Raw genomic sequence first — 25,044 nt, forward strand, 5'->3', positions numbered from 1 at the left:
CTGACTTACTTTCAACATCTATATCCATCACTGCATGTGCAGTTAAACTAAAGTGCAGCAAACAAGGAAAGTATTAAAATGTGATTAAAAGACCTCCTGATTGATGCTGTCAGAGCAGTGCTTTCCAGATAAAATTCAGAGCTCATACAGCAGCCTTAAACAAAACAAAGCTGACATGCTGTATTTTGTAATTGGTAAAACAATGTGTGTTGCCATTCAAACTACCCTTTCAAGACCATGCCCAAGAATACATAAACCATCTAGGTCAACGTCCAAAAACAACCAGTGCTTTTAAAGTACAAGATACTTGGTTTTAAGAATCCAGTTTCGGGCATTTCAGTAATGCTTACTGCAATCTAACTTTTGTTCAAAATTTTACTTTTGCAATCTTGCTGGAATAAAATAGCTATTGTTTTTTAAAATGCAGCGAAGGAACTAAATAATCACTTAGTGACTATTCCATATTATAGACATTGTGACCATTTGGCTCAATCTTTGTATCTTGCAGTACCTTGTGTATGCATGTGAACAAATAAATTAATGAGTCAGAGGAGAAATCTTTAAAAGCTCATAATTTACTTCATATAGGCTAACATTATTTATGAAGTTCTGATTTTATACTATTGAGGGCTTTCAAGGTAGAAAAGAGCTCTATAAAATATCACTGGATTCCAGCCATATCATTTGAAGCTTTTGGACTGCCCTCAAGGGACATTTCACATACTTTACTATGTTAACCTTGGAAGTCATTAGATCACAAATAACAAGAAAAAAGTAGGAAATGGTTTAGAAATTGAAACTTAAAAAGCATTACATGAAATGTAAACATTCAAACCACTTATGCTATACAAATTATTCTTACCCTATCAATAAGCATGTCCAATAATGTCCCCTCTTTTTCTTTACAATTTCATTTATGTTAAAAGTAGCACTCATAAAAGTGCTGATGGATGAGTTTTATATATATAGTTGTGTATTTCACTGGGTTATGGAAGCATATTTTGAAGCTCTATTGAATGCCTAATTATCCATGTGGTTATTTCCATATTTATTTCATTATTTAACTATTGCCTACATCGTTTTATGGAAACTTAAAATGTTAATGGCTGCGGAATAAAACTCAGAAATATCATGGAAATGGCTCTGATAATTTTAAAGAAGGAACAGGAGAAACAAGCATCAGTGTTGAAAGTAAAAACACTATCAACCTCAGTAAATATTTATAGAGAGTGCAAAGACACAGAATCCCATTAATATTTTGTTTTATTTTAGGTGGTGCTTGGCATTTCTCGTTCAATGTTAAATTCTACCCTCCAGATCCTGCCCAACTTTCTGAAGATATTACAAGGTAGTTTATGCATTATAACTGAGCAGAAATTATTTCTAAAAAATCATTATGACCACAATTTGCTTAATAACAAATTGTTGCCATAAGGTCAGCTGATTTAAATCATTGAGGTATAAGGTTATCTGCCTGAGCAGGTGGTTAGAATATATAACTTCGACTCTGTTATTCTGTTATTGAGCTGGTAAGTAATGGAAAAGCTGTCATACTTATTAGGATGTTGTTACTTCCTTTAACATTCACTCTTGGATGAGGTTGAAATTTACTCTCACTTCTGGGGGCTTATCAGAGTCACTCAAATTTATCCTTATTGCAGAATCCAGGAATCGCACATCTCAGTTTTTGAGGCTTGATTACCCCAATAAAAATTTTGAAGTATAGATTTCTTCCTAATCCCATATATATTTTAAAAAACACAATTCCCAGATTTCTTGGCAATGAGTGTTTCCAAGTGTATGTACGTGGAAATCTTGCTTGTTTTTAACCCTTTACATGGGGAATTATTGGAAGGTATGGTAAAGAGCTTGTGGTAAGTTTCATTATTTTATTTATTTATATCACATTTTTATTACTTTTATACATAACTCAAGGCAACAAACATATCTAATAGTCCAGCCTGAGTTGGATTTAGAGAGATTAGCCCAAGGTCACCAAACTGAGTTTCATGCATAAGGCTGGACTAGAACTCACATTCTCCTAGCTTCTAGCCTGGTGCCTTAACTCCATCTGTCTTTCATTATCTGTGCTTTTCTAATGGAGAACCCTTTACTGCAAAAATTCTCATAAAAGATTCAATGGAACAAATTCAGAATAGACTAATGTTGACATTAATAGATTAAATCGTTTGCAAACAATTATTCATTTAGTTAATAATAACTAAAAAAATAGAAATTGTCGCTTACTAGATATTGCTGTGCCTCGTATAACAAATAAAACTGTTTCTGCAAACAGCATTTCAGCAATTCTGCATATTTTTGAATATAGAGCAATTATTTTAGTTTCCAGATTGTGTCTATGTATTCATGGAGTATGAAGTGCTTCCATCCGTCTGTCTGTCCATCCCCAGTATTTCTTCTTGCTCCTTTTTATGTCTACTGTTGAAAGTAGCAATGTGTTTTATATAAATTGTGTATTTGCTTATGAACTAGTATAAAATTTTAATGCTTCTGCTTAAGTAGAGAAATGTTAATATGCTTTTTAAAATATAAATTTGTTGCAGGTATTATCTCTGCTTGCAGCTGCGAGATGACATTGTGTCTGGACGATTGCCATGTTCTTTTGTCACACTTGCACTATTAGGCTCCTATACAGTTCAGTCAGAGCTTGGAGACTATGATCCTGATGAATATGGGAGTGACTATGTCAGTGAATTCCGCTTTGCACCAAATCATACTAAAGAACTGGAAGATAAAGTAATAGAGCTTCATAAAAGCCATAGGTGAGACATGCAGAGAGAAACTATGTTTATAAATAATGGGCCTATGGAATGTCCTGGTCTGCTTTGCTATGCAAGTTGTCTTGACTCTAGTCATTCAGGTGCCTTAGCTTTAAAAGCTAAAATAGTCTGCCTTAATACCTCCACTTAAATCAAATGTCTTTGATACAACAAATTACATAGCTTTAGCAAAAGTGCCAACTCATGGAATTTGGCATATGCACAGGCATGCATGGAGAACCTACATTTTGAAGAAAATATTTTTTTCACATGAAACAACTTCACTTTCACTTGTTCTTATGTGGTTTTTTTCCCCATATTGATTAACATTAGGGGAATGACACCTGCAGAAGCAGAGATGCACTTTCTGGAAAATGCCAAAAAACTGTCTATGTATGGAGTAGATCTACATCATGCCAAGGTACATATTGTATTCAGCAGTCTAATAATTCAGTTAGTTCTTAGCAATCATAGATAGGTTTTCTCTAAGGTGTTCCTGTTTGGCCCTTAGTGTTTGCTACTGGTCTACTTATTACCACTGTAATTGTGTCCATTTACCTTGCTTTTAGTTATCTTCTCTTTCCTTCTACCTTTTCAGCATTACTAATTTCTTCAGGGAGCTGGCTGTTTGCATAATGAGTCTTACATGCGGTTTGACAGATTATTTAAACAGAACTCAAACAAGAATAATGATACCATAAACAAAGAAAAACAATAATTACTAATAAATAATAAGTTAAAAATCATAAAAACAAGTTTTAGTAACACTTCTTCCCCTTTTATTTTTCCACCAATATTAACCTCTACCTAAACATCTATATTGTAGTTTGCACTTTAAAGTACTGTTATGGAGCTTTGTCTTTTGTACCTTTTTATACTCCTCCTTGGTGCTTTACAACACTCTTTAAGTGGTTTACAGAGTCAGCATATTGCCCCCAACAATCTAGATCATCACAGCCAACCTTCCTGCCTAAATCAGGATTAGAACGTCTTTGGGTTCTAGCCTGCTGCCTTAACTACTAGACCAAACTGGCTATTTTTTGTCAATTTATAATTGAATAAGAAGTTAAAAAGTTTTGGATCGTATTACTGTTCCAGTATCATTCTGAATAAAATATTTTTTTAAATGATCCAGGTGCATAATAGATTTCCAAAGGTTATAGACAATTTGCAGGCAAATGCATAAATTTAGAGTGAAAAACAATCTTAACTTTCACCTCCTGTTAATTTATCTTTAACAAATAAGTTACAGAAGCATTTTTGGGCAAATAACTTTCCAACAAAAAAATTGACCACTTCAGTTGTCAAAAGAATTTTGAAAGTAATATAATTACTTCTTTCTAAACAATGTATGAACATCAAAAGTGGGATCATTGAGGCATGCATGATAAGCCTAAAGACATAATTAAACATAAGAACTATATTGAAATTTGGTTTTCTTTTGCAGGGATATTAAAATAACAATTTTTGTCCCCTCACTTCCAAGTATACAGTAGTTTATTAGCCAATAACCAAAAGGAAGTAGCAGTTGAGAGGAAGCAGGAAAACAAATAACTTCAACAATTACTTTTATATAATTTAAATATTTGTTACTACATTTAATAATTAGCTTTTGTCTCCTAAGAAGAATACATATTATTCACTATATAAACAAATTGTGATTTCTTCATTAAACATAGAAAAACTTTGTTTCCTCTGGGAATTTTCTATATGTTTTGACTAAACGCTAAATTAAGAATGTGATATTTAATTTACACACTCTCACTTTATTCTACCTAGCTGATGAACATAAATAGCAAGAATTGTATAACATTTTAGTAAATTGTGTTTTTATAACACTGTATGCTTGTAGAGATAATTTTATATGCTTTCTTAAAATTATGAAAAAAATATGAAAATGAAATATCATAATTGATAAATGACCCTTGGAATTGATGTTAAATTTTTTTAAAATGTCCAATCTTTTTTCAGGATTCTGAAGGAGTTGAAATCATGTTAGGTGTTTGTGCAAGTGGTCTCTTGATTTATCGAGACAGACTCAGAATAAACAGATTTGCTTGGCCTAAGGTTCTCAAAATTTCATATAAGAGGAATAACTTCTACATCAAAATACGACCAGGAGAAGTAAGTAAAATTGAATGAAATTGCTTGTCATGTTTCATGTTTCCCTTGTTTCACATTTTATTAGTTTATCAAAATACTAAATAATAATTTGAAAAAAGTAATAGAAAACTAGGAGGGGGAGGAAAAAGGAAAAAAATATATAAAGGAAGAGGGAAAAGGAAAGAAAAAGGCACCGGCTTCCAACTGTCTTTAGCACTGTACAAGATAACATTACAACCTCAACTATTTAGTTGTACACAACAGTATATATTAGCCATTTCTGTAACAACAATTACAGAATTGTTGTTGATTACAATTATCTAATTAGCAAAAACAAAATCAAGGTTTCATTTTTTTTCATTGCAAACACAAAATCTGGAAGAAATTTCTACACAGAAACAAGGTTAGATATATTCTCTTCTTTAGATAAAAGAATCAATTTGACCATCTCTATTTTTTCCTTGCTGTGGGGAATAATATTTGCTTCTGTTTACTCATTAATCTTTATCATAATTTATATTAAGGGAATCCCCAATTCAATTTAATTTTTTTTCAGCCTGGAGGGAGAAAACACTTTTTCTAGTTTTGATATTTTACTCACTATAAAAAATACTCAAATATTACATATAAAAGTGGGTGGGGACGGGAACCATTCATTTTAAACAAAACACTATATTAGAGCTTTGTCCTGTTTCATATATCTATGTATTTAATTTTACTTTACATATGTCTAGGTAATGAATTTTACTTTAGAAATTAATGCAGTGTAATTTATTATATATTAGGCAAATAGTTTCAGCCTTGAAATATTTTGAAACATAACTTTTCAGCTTCTTTCTTTTCCTGTGTACTATTGCTGTAATTCCTTTCTGTTTTCTGCAAAAACAAAGATTTATAATATAGTATCCAACACACTATATTTACTTATCTGTTGTCAGTTTGTCTGCTGTTAATTTAAATGTTGTTATTATTTTAGTTTACTATGGCAGTGCAGTGCTTACAACCCATATTGCTACCCTAACTACAGATACTAGCAATAAATCCTTGTTTCTCCCAATGGAAATCACTTCTCCATCACGGGTTGTTATAATGGAGGATAGGGAGAACACCCATATGAATCTATTGTATAGTAGAAAGCTAAACCTCTAACTTCCTTTAAAGAGACAGCTTATGTTGGCATTTATTTATTTAATAAATAAATCTGGAAGCAATTTCTAAACAGAAGCCAGGTTAAATTGTTATTGAACAAATGAAAGATATAGAGCAAATTTTATTTTATAAGATAGAGATGATATCCAAAATAGATTTACAACTGATAGACCAGGTCAATGACTTGGGAAATGACGTTTCATTGAATTTACAAAAGACATTGGCTGCTGTTTTAAAATTTGAAAAGGAACCACATGGTAAATCAAGAAAATTACCTAAACACTTTTTTCTTACAGGATTTACAAAAGAGGCATGTTAAAGCCTTGGAAAATTTTGTGTAATAGGACTAAAAAGAAATGAAGAGAAATCAAAACCTACAGTATTTGATTGATGTAAAGATTAAGATTGTTAAAAGTAAAAGGAAGAACCATACAGTAAAGTTACTTTATTTAATTAAGGTTAAAACAAAATATGTTGATGTCTGTGAACCTTGATTTTTTTTTTCTTTCCTAGTTTGAGCAATTTGAAAGTACAATCGGATTTAAATTACCAAATCATCGTGCTGCAAAACGTCTATGGAAAGTATGTGTTGAACATCATACATTTTTCAGGTACACAGTCCTTTTTAATGGATTACTTCAAAGTTTGTCACAGTGTAATAAGAATAAATTTATATGTCAATTTATACTGATATAACATTCTTCTTGATCTCTGATCACTGCTGCACACTTAAAAATATAATACACACCAGACATATTCTTCACAAAATGTTAGTAAATTCTCAAAACTATAGTTGAAAGCCATGTTAGTAAACATCTGTCCTGTTTTTGACATACATATATATACACATACATACATACATACATACATACATACATACATAAAACTTTACATGTTGGATGTGCTACAAATCCATGTATCAAGTTACACACCAGGAATGCTTCCCGGTTTGAACCAATTGGTACCTCAGATGCAGATTTATTCTAGGCATTAAAGCATACTCTTACAACTTAGTGAGCCATTCTTCTATTGAAGAGATCAAACAATCTTTCCAGTAAAAAGCATATGATAACAAATTCATAGGTTTGAAGGCCATGGACCTATCCCAAGTCATCCGTTGCCTGACCTGGGAAAGTATGTACACCATGATCTTTTTGTAACAGCAGTGACAATGTCATCTTGTGGAGACTTTATCATTATCTCCTCTGTCATGGTCAGACCATGGCCTGCTGTCCTTGAGATTTTCCAGTGCTGCCCTCCTCCACAAGGAGGCCAAACCTATTGGAATGTTTCATCTTCAGTGACTAGTCGAGGAAGCTAGAGCATGACCCAGGAGCTGCGTGGTCCTGTGGAATTCTGACTACAGCCTGGAACCAGAAGGTGGCCAGAATCCTGGACAGTAGCATGTCTGTGCCCATCACTCCCAATGCTCCCTGTGATTCGTGGAGGAATTGAGGGTGTTGAAAAGGGCCAAGAGACTGCTAGAAAATCACTGGAGGAAAACAAACAAATCTGTCCGATTACAGATCATTAACGCCTATCTCGTGGCGGTAATGCAAGTCTTTCTTTGCTCTTATTGTGTCTGCAAAGTGCCGCCCAATAACTCTGTTTAAAGTCATCCAGTCCCTCCCTAGGGAAGGGAGGGCTCATAAGAACATTTACAGGACCATGTGGGAGAATTTGTCAAGCACCTGATGGATAAAATCACTTGGAATCCAAGCGTGGAGCAGGTTCCTCGCCCAGGGAGAGGGGATGTACCCAGTTACCTAGGAGCAGTTTGACTCTGTTGAAGTGGACGGGATTGTGGTTCTGTTAGTGCAGCTTCTTATTCATTAGATTCTTGCCCTTCCTAATTAGTAAAAGCCTCCAGGAGGGTTATTTGCCAGTGAGTCCAGCAGCCATAATATATTGATGCAGGAGGGTTAGTTTAAGGAAGCCTTAATTAATCCCTTAATCTGGATCCCACAGATTTTGGACTCATTCTGTAAGTTAGCCCATTGGAGATATCTTTGTTCAAACAGGTCCACTGTTTTACCCAGTTAAAGGTTACAGGAAAGAGAGCTTTATTACTATATAAATTTACAGCTAGCTACACAAATTATTAATTCTGCACTGAGTGAATTCTTTAATAGTTTTTGTATTTTGTTGAAATAATAGTGAATCAAGAGTGGAGAAAATAGACCTTATTTTTAACCCCAACATTTATCTCAGATGTTCAGCTCATTATTTATTATTTCATGATCTCTTATAGACCATTAGTTTATGTTGGTATCAACAAAAGTATATATTTATGCAGACCATTTGGGAATAGCTAGCTAGGCTGTAAGAAGATATAATTCACTCTAGAGTCCATGTTAAACAAGTGGCATGATAATACTATTTACAGCTTGTGACTGCCAGTCCATTTAAAACAAAACAAAAAAACAACCTTATCAGTACCCTCAGAATATTATTATTCTGGTCTTGAAATGGAGATGAACACTGCCCTCTATAGTCAGCAATGACTAGGAGAGTAAAAATACGCAGGGACTCCTTTACCTTTTTACCTTTACACTCAGAATATGTCTGATGATGTTTCTTATATATCTGGAACAAATCCAGACTGATTAGAATATAACATTGTAGTTTTAAAAAACCTCACTTATTCTCTTTGCAAATATTGCTGTGTTCATTAAAGGAATAACTCCATCTTACAAGCACATTAAAGCTTGAAATATTTCATGCACCATTTTATAATTGCTAATTGACAACAGTTTTTGCTATGCACTGCATTTTTAATATGGCTTAAAGTGATACTAAATATCACATCCCTTCAAGAATTTTAAAACTATTTAAAAATAGTTTTAAAAACACAATCTTTTATTTCAGTTTAGAAAACTAGTCATTTGTAATGTTTCATGTGTGATATATTCTAGACTCTTGCTACCAGAAGCTCCTCCAAAAAAATTCCTCACACTAGGTTCTAAGTTTCGCTACAGTGGAAGGACACAAGCCCAGACTAGAAGAGCGAGTGCACTGATTGATCGCCCTGCACCTTACTTTGAACGTTCCTCAAGTAAACGCTACACAATGTCTCGCAGCCTAGACGGGGGTAAGATATTCTTAATAATCCTTACTTGGAGCTTTGTCTCATTTTCTTTTTTAAATAAAACATTGCATTAGAGGACAGATTCAAGTTTCTTGTAATCTCATGTCCCCTGAGCTTCTTTGGATTACACATGTAAGTATGTGCATGAAATGTCATTTATTATGATATGCCCATTAAACTTCCCTTTTGCTTTCTTCTGGCTTATTCATGTGGCAGTTCATAAGCTGTGGAAGACTAAAACTTCAGTGTTCCACATTTATTTCTTTAGCTGTTCTTCCTGCTACTGAATTTTTACCCTTTCTGCGCTTTTTTTTAGGGCACTATAGCTATCATTGCTAGGATGGTAAATGCACTCAGCTTATAATGACTGACACAATAAGGAAACTGAATCTAGTCATGCTATGGTTATTTGTGTTTTTCCCAACTTTATGATATAGTTCCAGTATTCACAAAAATAAATCACTCTGTGGAGTCATTGGTGCTCTTTGAGCTTAGATATTTGCTTGCTGACATTTCATTGCCCGACTAGGTAACATCATCAGGTTTGCTCCATGTTTATATACAGTAGTTTGCCCTGCCAGTGTCGGTGAAGTTTGCATTATTCAGATGACTACAAAATCCAAAACCCTAAGGTATTACTGAAAGTTTGGCATTCAGCCATTGATAGATACATATAGATAAACCACATTTACATGCTATTCAAAAGAAGGGAACAAAATAAGAAAATATAATTAGTAATTTAATAAATTTATATGCCGCCCAATCCCGTAGGACTCCGGGCGGCTTACAAATACAAGAGTAAAATAAAATAAAATATAGGGGGAAACAAAAACAGATTTAAAAACAACACACCATGCACTCAAACCTAGATGGGGGCTGGACCTCATTCAAGGGTCAACAGCCCCAGGCCTGCCGGAACAGCCAGGTTTTAGTGTCTTTTTGGAAGGCCGAGAGGGTGGGAAGGGTCCGGATCTCTGCGGGCAGATCGTTCCACAGGGCCGGAGCAGCTGCAGAGAAGGCCCTCCCCCGAGGGGTCGCCAGCCGGCATTGTCCGGTCGACGGCACCCGGAGGAGGCCCAGCCTGTAAAATCTTATCGGCCGTTGGGAGGTGTGTGGCAGGAGGTGGTCTTGCAGATAACAAGGTCCTAGGCCATGTAGGGCTTTAAAGGTAATAACCAGCACCTTGAAGCGCGTCTGGAGACCGATAGGAAGCCAGTGCAGCTCACGGAGGATAGGTGTAACATGGGTGTATCTAGGTACACCCGATATCGCTCGCGCGGCTGCATTCTGCACCAACTGTAGTCTCCGAACACTCTTCAGGGGCAGCCCCATGTAGAGTGCATTGCAGTAGTCAAGCCTTGAGGTGACGAGGGCATGAGTGACCATTCAAAGTGCCTCCCGGTCCAGGAAGGGCCGCAACTGGTGCACCAGGCGAACCTGGGCAAAGGCCCCCCTGGTTACAGCCGACAGATGGTGTTCTAATGTCAGCTGCGAATCCAGGAGGACACCCAAGTTGCGGACCCTCTCTGAGGGGTGTAAAATTTCACCCCCCAGGCTAAGAGATGGAATATCAGGACTATCCTTGGGGGGCAACATCAATAGCCACTCGGTCTTGTCTGGATTGAGTGCCAGCTTGTTTACTCCCATCCAGACCCTAACAGCCTCCAGGCACTGGCACATCACTTCCACCGCTTCGCTGAGTTGGCACAGGGCAGACAGATACAACTGGGTATCGTCCGCATATTGGTGGTATTTAATCCCGTGCCGGCGAATGATCTCCCCCAGCAGCTTCATGTAGATGTTAAATAGGGGGGGCCTAGGAGTCGACCTCTGTCCTCCAACCAACACTGACTGCGACCTGTCTGAGAGGTAAGAGGAGAACCACAGTAAAACGGTGCCTCCCACTCCCACCTCCCCCAGTTGTCGCAGAAGGATACCATAGTCGATGGTATCGAAGGCCGCTGAGAGGTCAAGAAGCACCAGGATAGAGGAATGTCCTCTATCCCTGGCCCGCCAGAGATCATCGGTCAGCGCGACCAAATTGTGATTGTAAGTTGAGAACTATCTGTATATAAATAGAGACAAATATCATATTCACTAGCACTGATGATGTTACCTAGTTGGGTAATGAAACATCTGCAAGCAAACAATCATGCTCCAAAAGCACCTAAGGACTCCACAGTTCAGCCCTACGCTATATACATTTCTTCTATAAATCACCATATGTGAATGAATAATATCAAAAAGGCATTACATTAGAGAAAATAATTGATACAGATTAGGTAAATATGCCTACAAATGTATGTTAAAAGAAAGAGTTCAATTGGTGCAGATTTTCATGTGGATTTTATGAAAAACATCAAAGGCAATATAAAACTACATGTGAAAAAGGACAAGTCACGGAAAATCAAAAATGATCAGTTTATCTGTTCTTATTCTTTGCATTTCAAAAATATTTTTGGCCAAGATAATAAGCTAGTTATCATACATTCATACAAATGACCAAAGGGGAAAAATCTGGTACTATTGTTTATTACATACTATCCAAATTATTATTCAAGATCTGTTACAAATTGGTATACAGTACATATACTTTCCCTGATGACAATAAAGAGCAGCTACCGTATTTAGCCAAGAGAGCTAAAGGGTTTAGAAGAAACTGAACAGACATCATCCTGAAAATATTGAGTCATCTGAATGACTCATTACATCTCTTTTTTATTACTAAACGTAGTAATTTGGGTTTTTGTACTATATGGGATTTCCAACTGCAAGTAAATGATCTCCTAAAATTGAATTTATGTGACTCCATTTACTATGAATAAAAATGTGGTTGAGCCAGAAATATATACACCATATTAATAATTAAAGTTCAGCCATTGTAATAAAACAATGATAGAACTTACAACTTTGGAAATTAGCAACAAAAGGTCCAATCAAATAATCCATATGTCAGGGTTCCAGTTATTACTTGGAACCTAACACATGGATTATTTGATTGGACCTTTTGTCCAATAAATTTTCCTTTCTCCAAGAGTCAAGGCCATTCTGCCCTGCACCTGGAGGCCATGTATTAAAAGGAAAGGATGAACTTGTTTGTTTTGGCATAATTCCTGAAATCTGAATTTTATTTTGAAGTACCCACTCTTATTCACTGAAAGAAAGGTGTGTTATTTCTTTCCCACTTATGTTAAAATGCTGCATTTTGCAAAACATTAGCAGGTTAGAAGTTACTTTTGGCGTATAGCCTGCACCAAGATAACAGTTGTCTCTCATCTCCTTTTTTTCCCTTCCAGCCTGATGGTTAGAAAATCCTTTCCCCATTCTTGCAATTTCAGTTCTCTCTTCCACTCTGTTGCAGACTGAGAGTCAAAGCTTTGCTTAGAAACCATGTCCCTTCCAGGCATGAGTATTCTTCCTTTGAAAGGCAGATGTGTTGTGTTAAAAAGACCAAAAAAATGACATAAGGGCTTCCTTAATGGTTCTGGAACTGTAACTTTCCTTGGAATTCCACATAATTTTGCATCAAACTGATAAACTTGCTGGGAATGAATTTGCACTCTTCAGCAGCTCTTCATTTATTGCTATGTGATCCTGCTGCAGGTCCCCACCTATGAATTGGGAAAGACTGTTACTCAGAACACAAGTTGCAGGTCATTGGTCTAAGGGGCTTTTTCCAGCTCCATTGTTTTATCTGATTTTCTTCCAATGAACTCCAAATGACTTAATGTATAATCAAAGTTGGATTTATTGAACAAAAGTACTGATTGATAATACTTTGAATTCATTAAGCTTACTACTTGTAAATGTAAAAAAAATATTCATTTATGTTCATTTTTGTTTTTCCATATGCAGATTCATTATGCTTCCACTTTATTATATAATACAAAATACTGTGCAAAGAGTATTTTGTGCTAGCTTTCATCTCTTAATACCGATTTTTAAAGTTTTTTTTATTCCATATAAGTCCTAACTGATTTGTATGTAATAAAGCCAGTTGTACCTGTTTCATAGGCCAGAAAAGAAAATCTCAGTTGAAGTATTGAAATTATTTCCAACGTCATCCTTCTGATGACAGATTGAATTCTACCTGTCCATTGCAGCTTATTTTGCCCAAATCTTATAAATCTGTTTTGGAAAATTCAGGAGGCATCCTGGAAGATTAAGAAGGAATGGAAAAGTCATTCTCGTATGAGCAGAAGTCTTGCATAATGATAGAGAGCTAATTTTCATCATATGCATGCATACTTTATTTCTTTAAAAATGATGAAGATAAATTATATAAAATAAGAACTCTTAATCCAAGCTCTCTGAGGAATAAATGGTTAAAGGATCTGTATATTTAAAGGAAGGAAAATTATGGTAGTTGTGTCTCTGAAGGTTGTCACATAGAAGAGGGAATAGATTTATTCTCAGAAGGGGGAACCAGGTTAAAATCACAAGGAAGGAAGCCCAGGCTAGATGTCAGCAGGAATATGATCTGTCAGTTAATAAGACAGGTTGCCAAAGGATGTGCTGGGTTTTCTTTTCTTAGAAAAACCAAAGGTGCTTTTTTTCCCAAAAGGCAACTGGACTTTGTTTTTCCTTGAAGACGTTTTGTGTCTCATCAAAGAAACTTCGCCAGAACTCAAGAAGTTTCTTGAATGAGAAGCAGAATGTCTTCAAGGAAGGACAAAATCCAGTTGCCTTTTGGGGGAAAAAACACCTTTGGGACAACCATAACCTGGATGACTGAGAATCTCCATAGACACTTTCCTAGAAGAGTTGAAATAGAAGCTGGATGGCCATCTGTCAGATATGTTCTAGTGCAGTGATGGCGAACCTTTTTTGGCTCCCGTGCCAAAAGCGGTGGGAGTGCAGGGGGGTCATGAGTGGGCGTACCATACCCATAATGCTATGCATGTGACACATACACACACAGGAGCCCGGGGAGGGCGAAAACACCCTTCCTGACACCCCCTCCCTGGACGCTCTCCGGAGGCCTCAGGAGCTTCCCTGAAGGCTCTGTAGGGCCGGTTTGCTCAGAGTGCTGGTTTTTGCTCTCCGGAGCCTTCAGGAAAACAACCTGAAGCCTCCAGAGTGCGAAAAACAGCCTCAAAAGAAGGTCGAAGATAGCTAGCTAGCGCGCATGCGCACTGTCCAGCTGACAGGGTAGCTTCTCACGTGCCCTAACAAATGGCTCCGCGTGTTCTAGTGGAAGGGATTCCAAACTTTTTCCAGCCACAGAACCTGTTATTTTTTTAAAAAATTCTCATAAACTCTGATATAAACCCTTCAGTTTAGGTAGGCTGGAAATAAAGGGCAGTTTGAGCAATAATATCAATCATCTAGTACAGCTGACAAATGAAGCAGAAAATCCATCTAGGCATATTAGATATCTAGGTAGTCCATTTTATATATTTCTCCAGCTCTAGATGGCTTCACAGAATTTGCCCGTCTAAAAATGAGGGAAAATGATTTGTCTGTGATAACATGAATAGATCCTGTCTATTGTCATAGAGGAGATACATGCCACTATCAGAAATGCTGCTTTGCAGTTATTCAGGTGTTATGGTCTGCTTGTCAAGTTGGGCTCTAGGGAGTAGATGGAATTGCTGCTATTGAAATGGAATCTGTGGATGACCTTAGGGAATGAGTGGAAGAGATGCTGCTGAGGAAACAATCAGAAGAGGCAGAAGCCCTCATGGTCAAAGAAAAACGTAGGAAGGTTGCCCTCTCATAGATCAAGTAATTAAAAATGGTGGCGGGAACTTTTTACAAACAATCAAAATTCAGGTGCTTGGCAACTGTTTATGGTGGTTGTAACATCTCTAGTTCAACCGGTCCTCATTTTCTGCCTTCCCAGCCAGCTTTTGATAAGCAGGCAATGGGGAGGCAAGATTCACTTAATGACTATATGAATCAATTAACAACTGCAGTGATGCACTTAACAATTGCAGCAGAAAAGGTCATAATATTGAGTATGTTTCACTGAACCATCTTGCTTAGCCAATTGGCCATTCTTATCCCAATTGTGGTTGTAAATTGAAGACTACTTGTATATTATTAGAAAATAATGCTGTTGCATTTATGTGTGCAAAGCATTTGGAAGAACTATTTTGCAAGATTTGGCAGCATATACAGAGGTCCTGTTTTATAATTGCTCCTGCCTATTGTAAAACATCTCTTTGTTTTGTACAGCCCTAATATATGCCTTGTATATTTTAGTGTGATTCAAGTTGGTATAATAAAGTGTTGGTGAAATGGCCATATTTTTCCCCTTTCTGTAAATTACTTTTTAAACTACTCTTCAAAAACTTTTTTTTCTTTCCAGTGTATTAGTGATACTTCTTTGGATCTATATGTCAAGCTCATTAGTATCTTGCATTTTGAGATAACTCTGATTAATTGCCTCTGGTTGCTAATTACTTTTTAAGAAATTACTTTCAAGCAGTATATATTAATCGTCTGTATTATCACTTAGGTTCTTCAAATAAGTGTAGTGCAGTGTGCTCAGATAATTTCATTATTTTCAAACTATCCTAGGACAAACTTTAGAAAAGAAGATTCTGGGTTTAAAAGTATCTGCATGCATGTGAATATATATCAAATTTTAATACAATATCTGTATATGCATATACATACACATACATGCATATTAATTTTCTTGTTTTATATAGGTGTTTAGTATTTATGTTTCTGCATGTTTTAGACTACATTTCACTGGCAGACTGCTTAATGCTGCAAGCCTGTGCTCACTTGCCTGGGCATAAATCCCATTCAATTTAATGAGATTTACATTTGGGGTAAGCATGCACAGAATTAAATAATTAATCCATAATGTAGTTTTACTTAGCCTAATGAATCATCTGTTTAAGATTTAAACCTCTTCACATTGCATTTGCTTTTAGCATCAGTGAATGAAAACCATGAAATGTACATGAAGGATTCTATGTCTGCTGCAGAGGTTGGTACTGGCCAGTACGCTACAACAAAGGGCATCTCTCAAACAAACTTGATAACTACCGTAACCCCAGAGAAGAAAGCAGAAGAAGAGAAAGATGACGAAGAGCTAAAAAAGAAAGAAGAGGAAGGCACTCCAGTTTCAGCGATACGGCACGATACTAAGGTATAGTTTTCTGTTTTTACTTTAATTCTATCAACTAAGCAGTATTAGAAATGCCACACAGTTTTGGTGACAGAAAGCATAAGAAAGTAGTGGCAAATCACCAGTATTTAGTAATAAATAATTTGTGATGCTGTACAGTAGCTTTTTTTCTGACAATTTTAAGATGAACAGTGGCAATTTAGTTTTATATAGAGAACATATTTCACTTTTGAATGTGCTACATATTCTACAATGTAAATAACTCTTTTCATGGATTACTGCATTTTATTTGACTTTTTGAATTGCCTTTGAATAATTTGTCATTATAAGAATGCTAACTTCCTTTTTTCCTGATCTTAGAATCAGTATTTCTAGTATAAATTAAACTAGAGAGCATATCATTGTACGTTTTGACATTCTGTTTCTACGTTATTGTCATAATTCATGTGAAATTAGTTTTAAATCCAGATCATGTTAATTACAGGTCTCCTATTATCAAAAAAGTTGCCTATGGGTAGACAGTCAGATAATATTGTACAGAATGAACAGCTATGGCTAGAAAAACTAGCTTTAGTCCCAGATCCTTATATAGTATGTCACATATTTTATAGACACATATATAGGAGTCAATATACCTTTATCACTTAGTACAATAAAATCAAGGTTTATCAAGGTTTGGGATGTGAATCCACTCAGTGTAGACATTTGAGTCCAAGAATTCAAGGCATTTAGGTACCCACTGTGTTTCAACATGCTTTTATAAAGATACACAGATTTACTTTTCCATAATCCTGCTTGTTATATATTTCTCTCACAACCATTGTTTTCCAGTAGTTTTGCAGCATACCCCAGATATAGTTGGAATACACTCTCTCTACAGTGCTTGAAATAGGCATCTTTTGTGACTGCGATGTTGACACAGACAGATTTCCCCACAAAATGTTATCCTTCCAAACTGGAATTGCAACAATTCCCAATCATCATAGGTAAAAGCTGAGAATTGAAGAAGTTAAATTCAAGTGCCTAGGTGGGATAGACTGCTGGATAGGTATACATTATTACAGGTATTACTTTGGTTATTAGATAGTAGATAGGCTCATGTTGCAATATCATCCCAAAATGTATGAATTCACACTTTAAAAACATATTCAGTTGCTAAAAGGACTTTTCATCTCTCAATACAGGAAAATATTAAAATAAGCAGAAAAATTTATTCAGTGTTGCATTTGTCATTCAATTATAGCAGTGTTTCTCAACCTTAGCAACTTCAAGATGTATTGTTGGGGAATTCTGGGGTCAAAGTCCAGATAACTTAAAATTGCCAAAATAAGAAACACTGGATTATTGGTGAAAAATGAAGAGTCACATTTATAGTTGTAATCTACATTGCAAGAACTGTCTTGCCATAACAATACTTTTCATGTCCAATTGATTGCTCCTTTAATTTTTTTTTTTTTGCAATTAAAGTTCACTAAGTGATAATATGCAGGAAATATGGCATATTCTAGGGATTACATTTTTCTTCAAATGTTTATCCAATTTTTTTTGTCAACCATGATTTGAAAAAATCATTTGGTTTTTTTAAAAAAAATTATTACTAGCATTGTGCTGGAATATAGAACTTTAAATAAAAGTGCTTAAGATATTCACCTTTTGCAATAAATAGATACCACAATGTAGTAATTATGCCTATATTATTAACAGATTGAATAATACGAGAAAAGAGGTTTAGAGAAAAATATACGAAGATAAGTAGTAAGAAACGGTTCCACCACAAAACCACGGTAGACTAAAGCGCGCTCAACGAAAGTGCGTACGTGACGTCATCACAGCACAACAAAAGCAGCATGCTGTGAGCGGTAAACTTAAAATTAACGCGTAAATCTAAACCTAACCCCCCCAAACCTAACCCTAACCCTAAACCTAACGCTAAACCTAACGCTAACCCTTAACCTAACCCTAAACCTAACCCTAACCCTTAACCTAACTCTAAACCTAACCCTTACCTTTATGTGAATCGGCTTGCTTTAAAAGCGCTTTTTAAAGCGCCCTTTTTTCTCCGCGGTCGTATTTGTCGCGCTGCTGATGATGTCAGGTACACGCTTTAATCGGGCGCGCTTTAGTGGACCGCTAAAGAAACTGGGAAGTAAATATTTTCCTATATAAATAGGGATTTATATCTTCCATTTTAGGACCCAGTCTACGATTGGTTTTATATAACTGCAGATATCTTCAAGTGTCACTGTATCAAAACATATATAAATTTTGGACAAGGCCCACACTGCTCACTAGTTTCAGTTTCTGTTCTTCTGAAACTGGTGTCCAGAATGTCCATTACAACAGCATAGACAATGTTTATCTTCCAAATATTGTTGAGTCAACTCTTAGAAGACCTAGCCAACATAATCAATAGTGAAGTATACTATAATTGCAACATCTGGAGAGCCAACAATCATCAGTTCCTCTGTAACAGGATGCACAGCTTAAATTTCTTCAGAAATACTACATGCGTTGTAGTCAATGAGCATTATTTCTTTATACTATTCATTTGTTTTTGTTCTATTGATAGGTGTTAGGGATTTTTAATTAGAAGATCAATTGCAACTTATCTGAAAATCTGTTTGATCAATTTATATCTAACCTCCCATAACACTTTTTCTGGAGAATTGGATGTGTAGGATTACTTAAATATTTAAATATTTAGTTTCTAACTTTTGTCTTCCGCAAAGGAATTGCTCTCACAATTTGCAAAATATAAAACCATTAACAATAATAATCCATCATTATAAATGTTCACAGTACTTGAAGCAGCAAAAATCTGGCAGTGGGTAATGCTAATACAGTAAAGCATTTGCTGAAATTTCTACTTTGTGGAATATACATATGAACAAGATAAACATAATTTCTTGGGAAAGGGTGTTGTTATAGACAGTATTTTACTGAGACACATGTTTGTACATATTTCTTAGATCAGTGCTTTGTAGTCAAATGGAGCAACTTACCCTAAAAGACTGTTGGGTTTTTATCAAAAAAATTTAAAAAAATGTCCATTTTTCTAAAAGTCCCAAGTCATTTAGAATTTTTAAATTGCTAACCCAAACTTGGAATTCCATTTATAAATTAGTCAACAAATATAATTTATGACATGGTTAGTAACCTTGATAAATCAAAGACAATCCAGGAAGAATAAATCTAAATGATACAGCAACAAAGAGACAGAAAATATTTGCTATTGTTAATTAATCAGCTAGATTTTATGGTCAGCATTGATAGTCCTGGTTGAGAAGGCCTCTTGAAATTCTCTATAATGCATAAGATTTCTTTTTAACTTTTGTTTATTTATTTATTTATATTCCTTCATAATTATTTTAAACAAATGACTTAAGGCAGCATACTTATCCAATACACCTTCCTCCTCCTATTTTCCCCACAGTATCAACCATGTGGACTGGGATGGCTGGGATGAGAATGACCATTCCAAGATCACCCAACTGGCTTTCTTAAGATGGGAGTAGAACTCCTGATCTCCTGGTTTTCAGCCTGGTGCCTTATTCAGTAGACCAAAAGCATTCCCCATGGATGGAAATTTTGAAAATATTTGTTCTTTAATATCCAGCTGCTGTTTCAGAAAAATAAATTAGGAATTAAAATAATTGTCAGTATTCAAGGAGCAAGTACAAATTGCTACGTTTATGTAGAATTCCTGTTCTACTGCTAACAGTGATTATTATGCTACCAGTGAATATTATCTTTCATTAACAATTTTTATGTCAGATATTGTATGTGTCTGAATTTAAGCATAATTTGAGAGATTCAGACACCGATGAATACAGCCTATTAGTAAGAAAATTCTGGCATTCAGGTAAAAGAAAACATCCTGTATTATTTACTATACAGTCTTATCTGGAAGCAGATCTATTGCAATAAGATATACTTTGATGTAAATTCATTTTTATAAGGCATAGCTTCTTATTTTTCAGGTAGGTCTTGTTTAGAACCAAAGAAATTTTTTGCAATCTAAGTCCTTTTTTTGAGTTAGCTATCAAGGACACTACAATTCATTCTTAACCTTCATTTATTCATTTTTCTCTAATATTCAACATTCTGTAACAGTAAACATGGGTGATTGTCAATAGGCCGTGGAAGAAGATTTCCTCCTTAGTTTTTTATTTTGAAAATCCTAAATAATTTTTGCTAACTTTTTGTTTAATTAGTGGTTTGATTTTAGTAAGAGGTCTTAATTAAATTTGTAATAGAGAATGGAGTCGCTTTTGTTTTCATTATGGCAATATATTGTATTACTATAGACACACTTCTGTGTTCAAAATCTTATAGAAATTTGTAACACAAAGCTTTATATTCAAAACACGTAGGGAATTACAGGAATTTCTGGTTAAAGACTCAGAATGTCACAAAGAAAGAAATCCTTTTTTGGAAAATAAACTTGACATGGTGAAGTATTACTTTCCATTTCACTTGTTCGTATCATTGTCCTCTTCCGTTTCCTTATCCATTTACAGTGGTGATCAAATTGGGAAAATGATGGCAGAATGAGTGGTGAACCACAGATTTACAGTTGTGGATTCAGAGAATGACCGACTGTAGCATTCCTGCTCTTTTTTTTTTTTTTGAAATGCCACATTGTATCTTTGGAATGCCAAATGGGAAGGTACAATGAGCTAAAAAGGAATGGTGTACGTGTTAATACCAAAAAGAAGCATATAGTCTATATAGTTTCCTTCCTTTGAAGGGTGATTTTAAGCCTTTCAATTCGAGAATTTCTAGTTTGGAAACTTAATGCAGCAATTAAATGTGTATGTTGAACTTTTTAAAATAAGATAATTAATAATGTATTTCAACAGATAAGTTGACTTTGCATCTGGCTGCCCTCGTAGAATACAGCATGGAAATTGGTATAATTAATTCAATTAAACTTGTTCTTTTAACTTTATGCAATTAACTTTTATATACAGAAGAAATTAACCAATTATAATTTTCTTTTTGTCCTTTTGCTCTTGCACTTGCTATCTTTTCTTTCATCAGCCACTTTTGCCTGGCATTGATTCATTAACCCCCTTGCCATCCTCACCAACTGGTCCCTTTGCATCTTCAACAGAACTCCATAGGAGGAGGTGTAAGGAGAATAATAAAAAAATATTAGATGGTGAATCATTAAAAAACACCAGTCAAAAGCACGATGAGACAGATTTGAACTTGAGCAGAAAAGGAAGAGCTTATTCTATTGAACATGATATGGCATTTAATTATAAGCAAAAGGCCAGAAAAGGTGGAACATTATTTTCCTTCTCCTTGCAACTTCCAGAATCATTCCCTTCTCTCCTGGATGACGATGGCTACTTATCCTTTCCAAATCTGTCTGAAACAAACATCCTGCCACAAAGTGTGCAGCATTTCCTTCCCATTCGCTCACCTTCCCTTGTGCCTTGTTTCCTTTTCATCTTTTTCTTTTTGCTTTCTGCTTCTTTCTCTGTACCCTATGCTCTCACTCTCTCCTTTCCCTTGGCTATGTGCCTCTGCTACCTGGAGCCCAAGGCGGCCTCCTTGACTGCTTCACTTGAAAATGACCTGAGTGACAGTTCAGACGAAGAGGTGTGTACCTCGACACAGAACACACTTTTTTGTGTTCATTGTTTCAGTCCTAAACAGTATTAGAATGCTGCACCAGTAGTCCTTTCAGAACCTCATTTTTGCCTGTGCTGATATGTTCAGATTTTTTTAAAATTTTTTGTTGTGTTGAGAGTGTAGCTGGAGCCCAGGGTTAGGCACAACACAAAGTGTATAAGATGATAACTTTTACAAATTGCCTCCAGGTAATGAAAGTTTCAAATAATTTGGAATACACTGTTGTATTTGAGTTGTGGGTTTTCAGCTGTAAAACGAGAAAGCATTCTGCTTATTTATTGCTCCTTGCAAGTAAATAGTTTTTATATGAACTTGCATCCAGCTCGAAATTTATAACACTATAGCTAAATAGGAAAATGAAGTTCTAAATTATCTTTTATCCTTAAAAGGGATTTAATATCAAAAAAGTTGTGTCCTGAAAATGAATATATCATAGATCCAATCTGAATTTCTTTGAATAATTCCATCTATTGAAGAATAACCAGGAAATTGTGTCCAACATTTACTTCAGCTAACAAAGCTGCATAGATGCAGGCAGAAGAGTAGAGCACAACTGTACTTTCCTTATTTCTTGAATTATTTATTTGCTTAGAGCATTTTAATAAGAATTATAATCAAAGTGAAGAACATGGTTCACCAGGTTTAACAAAGAAGTACCGTATTTTTCAGACTATAAGACTTTCCTCAAAAAAGAGACTGAAAATCTGAGTGCGTCTTATACACTGAATACAGCATTTTTTGCCTCCCAAAGCCCCGCCACATTCACCAAAATGGCCATGCATATCCTTATGGAGGCTTTCAGAGAGCTCCTGGGGGCTGGGGAGGGCAGAAATGAGCAAAAAATGGGCTGTTTTTTTGCACACACACACCCCAGCAGCACTTTATAAGCCTCCATAAAGCTATCCATGCAATTTTTTTGACAAAAAACGGGTCCATTCTTGCAAAAAATGGGCCATTTTTTGCTCATTTTTGACACCTCCACCACCCCCCCCCCCCGGCTATTTATGCCTCTTTTTTTAAAAAAAAAAAACTGGGCCCGTTTTTGCGAAAAAAATGGGCCATTTTTGGGAAGTTTGCAGAGTGCAAAAACTTTTTTTTATTTTTGAAAGCTCTTTAACTGATTGATGAGAATTACATTGATTAAGTGCTGTGCCAGAAGAAACAAAGTCTTGGGTGCTGCAGATTGTCAGCGATTTCCTTCTCCAGCACATGGATAAATACACCTGGAAACATCTACCTACCTACCTACTCTCTCTCCCTCCCTACCTATCTACTGTATTTCTCTATTTCTCTTTCTTTATCCCTCTATCTACCTACCTACACACACTCTCTCTCTCCCTACCTACCTACTGTATTTTTCTCTCTCTCTCTATCCCTTTTATCTACCTACCTACTTACCTAACTACTCACTCTCTCCTTACCTACCTGCTGTACTTCTCTCTCTTTCTCTCCCTCTCTATCCCTCTGTCTAACTACCTACTTTTTTTAAAAATTTGCCCCTTCGAAACCTTGGTGCGTCTTATACTCCGAAAAATACGGTACTCTAGTCTAGTGATAAATCTTTTATAGGATTAATGAAGCCTAGTTAAGACAAAATACTGTTTCTTACATCCAAACTAATTTGTTCTTCTGTAACATAAAATTTGAAAACTGAGTTGTACCATTCAGTGAATAAGTGTCAAATGAATAAGATGCAAATACTTTATTAGCATCTTTTAAGTAAATGACAAGTTTTTGAATAGAAACATTTGCATTTTGTAAATTGTTTAATTAGAATTACCAATCAACCTAAATAATAATTTTAAAGAATAATTTATAATTCATTACAAAACAAACTTGCTTGCCAATAAGTGAAATGAAATCAATAAGATTTATTCTAAATAAAATGTAGCTTGGATGGAATAGGACGAGTTTTCTAGTTTGTTTGCTTTAGTTTGGCTTGGTTCAAATGTAGTGTCAAATCATGATTTGGAACAATTAGTGTTGTGTTTGCTTTAAACTTTATTCATTCCAATTCAATTTATTATTTTGTTTGTATAGAAATTATAATGTGCTTTAATATTTGCCAATACAGGGCTCTGTGTATGCCAAAACACAAGTTTCAGATCAACAAACCAATTGGCAATCCTGGACCGAAAGGTATCAATATTGTAACACCAAATCATGTTATTATATATGAACCAAGCTTGTGATTAGACCAGGACTAGCAGTTGTCTGCTAGATTACACCGATTTGTGCCTAATCCAGGGTGTTTCTCTTGTTTGGACATATTGCATGATATTTTCTTTTGAATCTTGGCATGTCTGCATTACATCAGCAAAACAAAACACAGCAGTTATGAATATAATAAGCTAGGAAAAATGTCTGCTTTTAAATTTCAGCAGTCGTTCCAACAGATTTCAAGTTGGTCAATGATCTAGTAATTATTTTCTTGGGGGGAAAGTCCCTTAAAGCTGCTTAAAATCTCACTTTAGAGTTCTGCATTACCTCCATGTCTTCAACCCATTTGCTTGAGAGTACAGCCCATTGAATTGAATAGGGTTTACTTCTGAATAGATACATACAGCATTGTGCAGTAAAATTCTCTGCAAGAGCAGAAGGAACTCCATTCTAAGTAATACATATAAATAATAAATAATAAGTTTTGGATTTGAAAATGTTCTCTGATGTAAAAATGGTAAAAGAGGATGCTTGAGCAATCTAGAATTTTAGCTAGCAACAACTATAATTCTAGATGCAATTTGAGAGTTGCATCTAGAGTTATAGTTGGTGAAAAGACAAGACAGGAAAAGCAGGGTCATAGTGATGTGATGGCACATAAAGAAAAAGAGATCAGGATAAACTGCATAGTTATACCATACGTTCCTTACAATTTATTTAGGATCTGTACAGTAACCTTAAAGTTAAATGGTCAACTGCCATACTAATTAACAGGCAGGTATTATTTTGGATAGAAGAAATTCTTTAATTGTTACTGTAACAAATTAATTGCTGACTACAATATATCTCTATTTAACAGAACTTACTCCCAAATAACTGCACCAGATTAGTTTTAACATTAATTTTTATTTTATACAATAATTTATGGTATGTGTGCCCAAAATTTAATACATTGATTTAGTTATTTTAGTGAAATTGTGGTGACATACTTTTGTATTATTTCTTTGAAACTGTTGTCTTCATTCTTTATGCTG

The 25,044-nt window shown here is 35.3% G+C and overlaps 1 protein-coding gene across 1 annotated transcript in view; it reads left to right on the plus strand.

The window, feature by feature from the left end:
• The window catches only part of EPB41L3 (erythrocyte membrane protein band 4.1 like 3), a 95,354-nt gene that overhangs the window by 49,647 nt on the left and 20,663 nt on the right, over positions 1 to 25,044 (plus strand). The window contains exons 6-12 of the mRNA XM_032223316.1: positions 1,273 to 1,348; positions 2,565 to 2,783; positions 3,114 to 3,201; positions 4,752 to 4,904; positions 6,546 to 6,643; positions 8,948 to 9,123; positions 16,011 to 16,228. Coding sequence (XP_032079207.1) covers positions 1,273 to 1,348; positions 2,565 to 2,783; positions 3,114 to 3,201; positions 4,752 to 4,904; positions 6,546 to 6,643; positions 8,948 to 9,123; positions 16,011 to 16,228 — 1,028 coding nt within the window. The remainder of the gene's footprint in view (positions 1 to 1,272; positions 1,349 to 2,564; positions 2,784 to 3,113; positions 3,202 to 4,751; positions 4,905 to 6,545; positions 6,644 to 8,947; positions 9,124 to 16,010; positions 16,229 to 25,044) is intronic.

Source organism: Thamnophis elegans, chromosome 8 (genome assembly GCF_009769535.1).
Source record: "Thamnophis elegans isolate rThaEle1 chromosome 8, rThaEle1.pri, whole genome shotgun sequence".
Classification (NCBI taxonomy): Eukaryota; Metazoa; Chordata; class Lepidosauria; order Squamata; family Colubridae; genus Thamnophis; species Thamnophis elegans.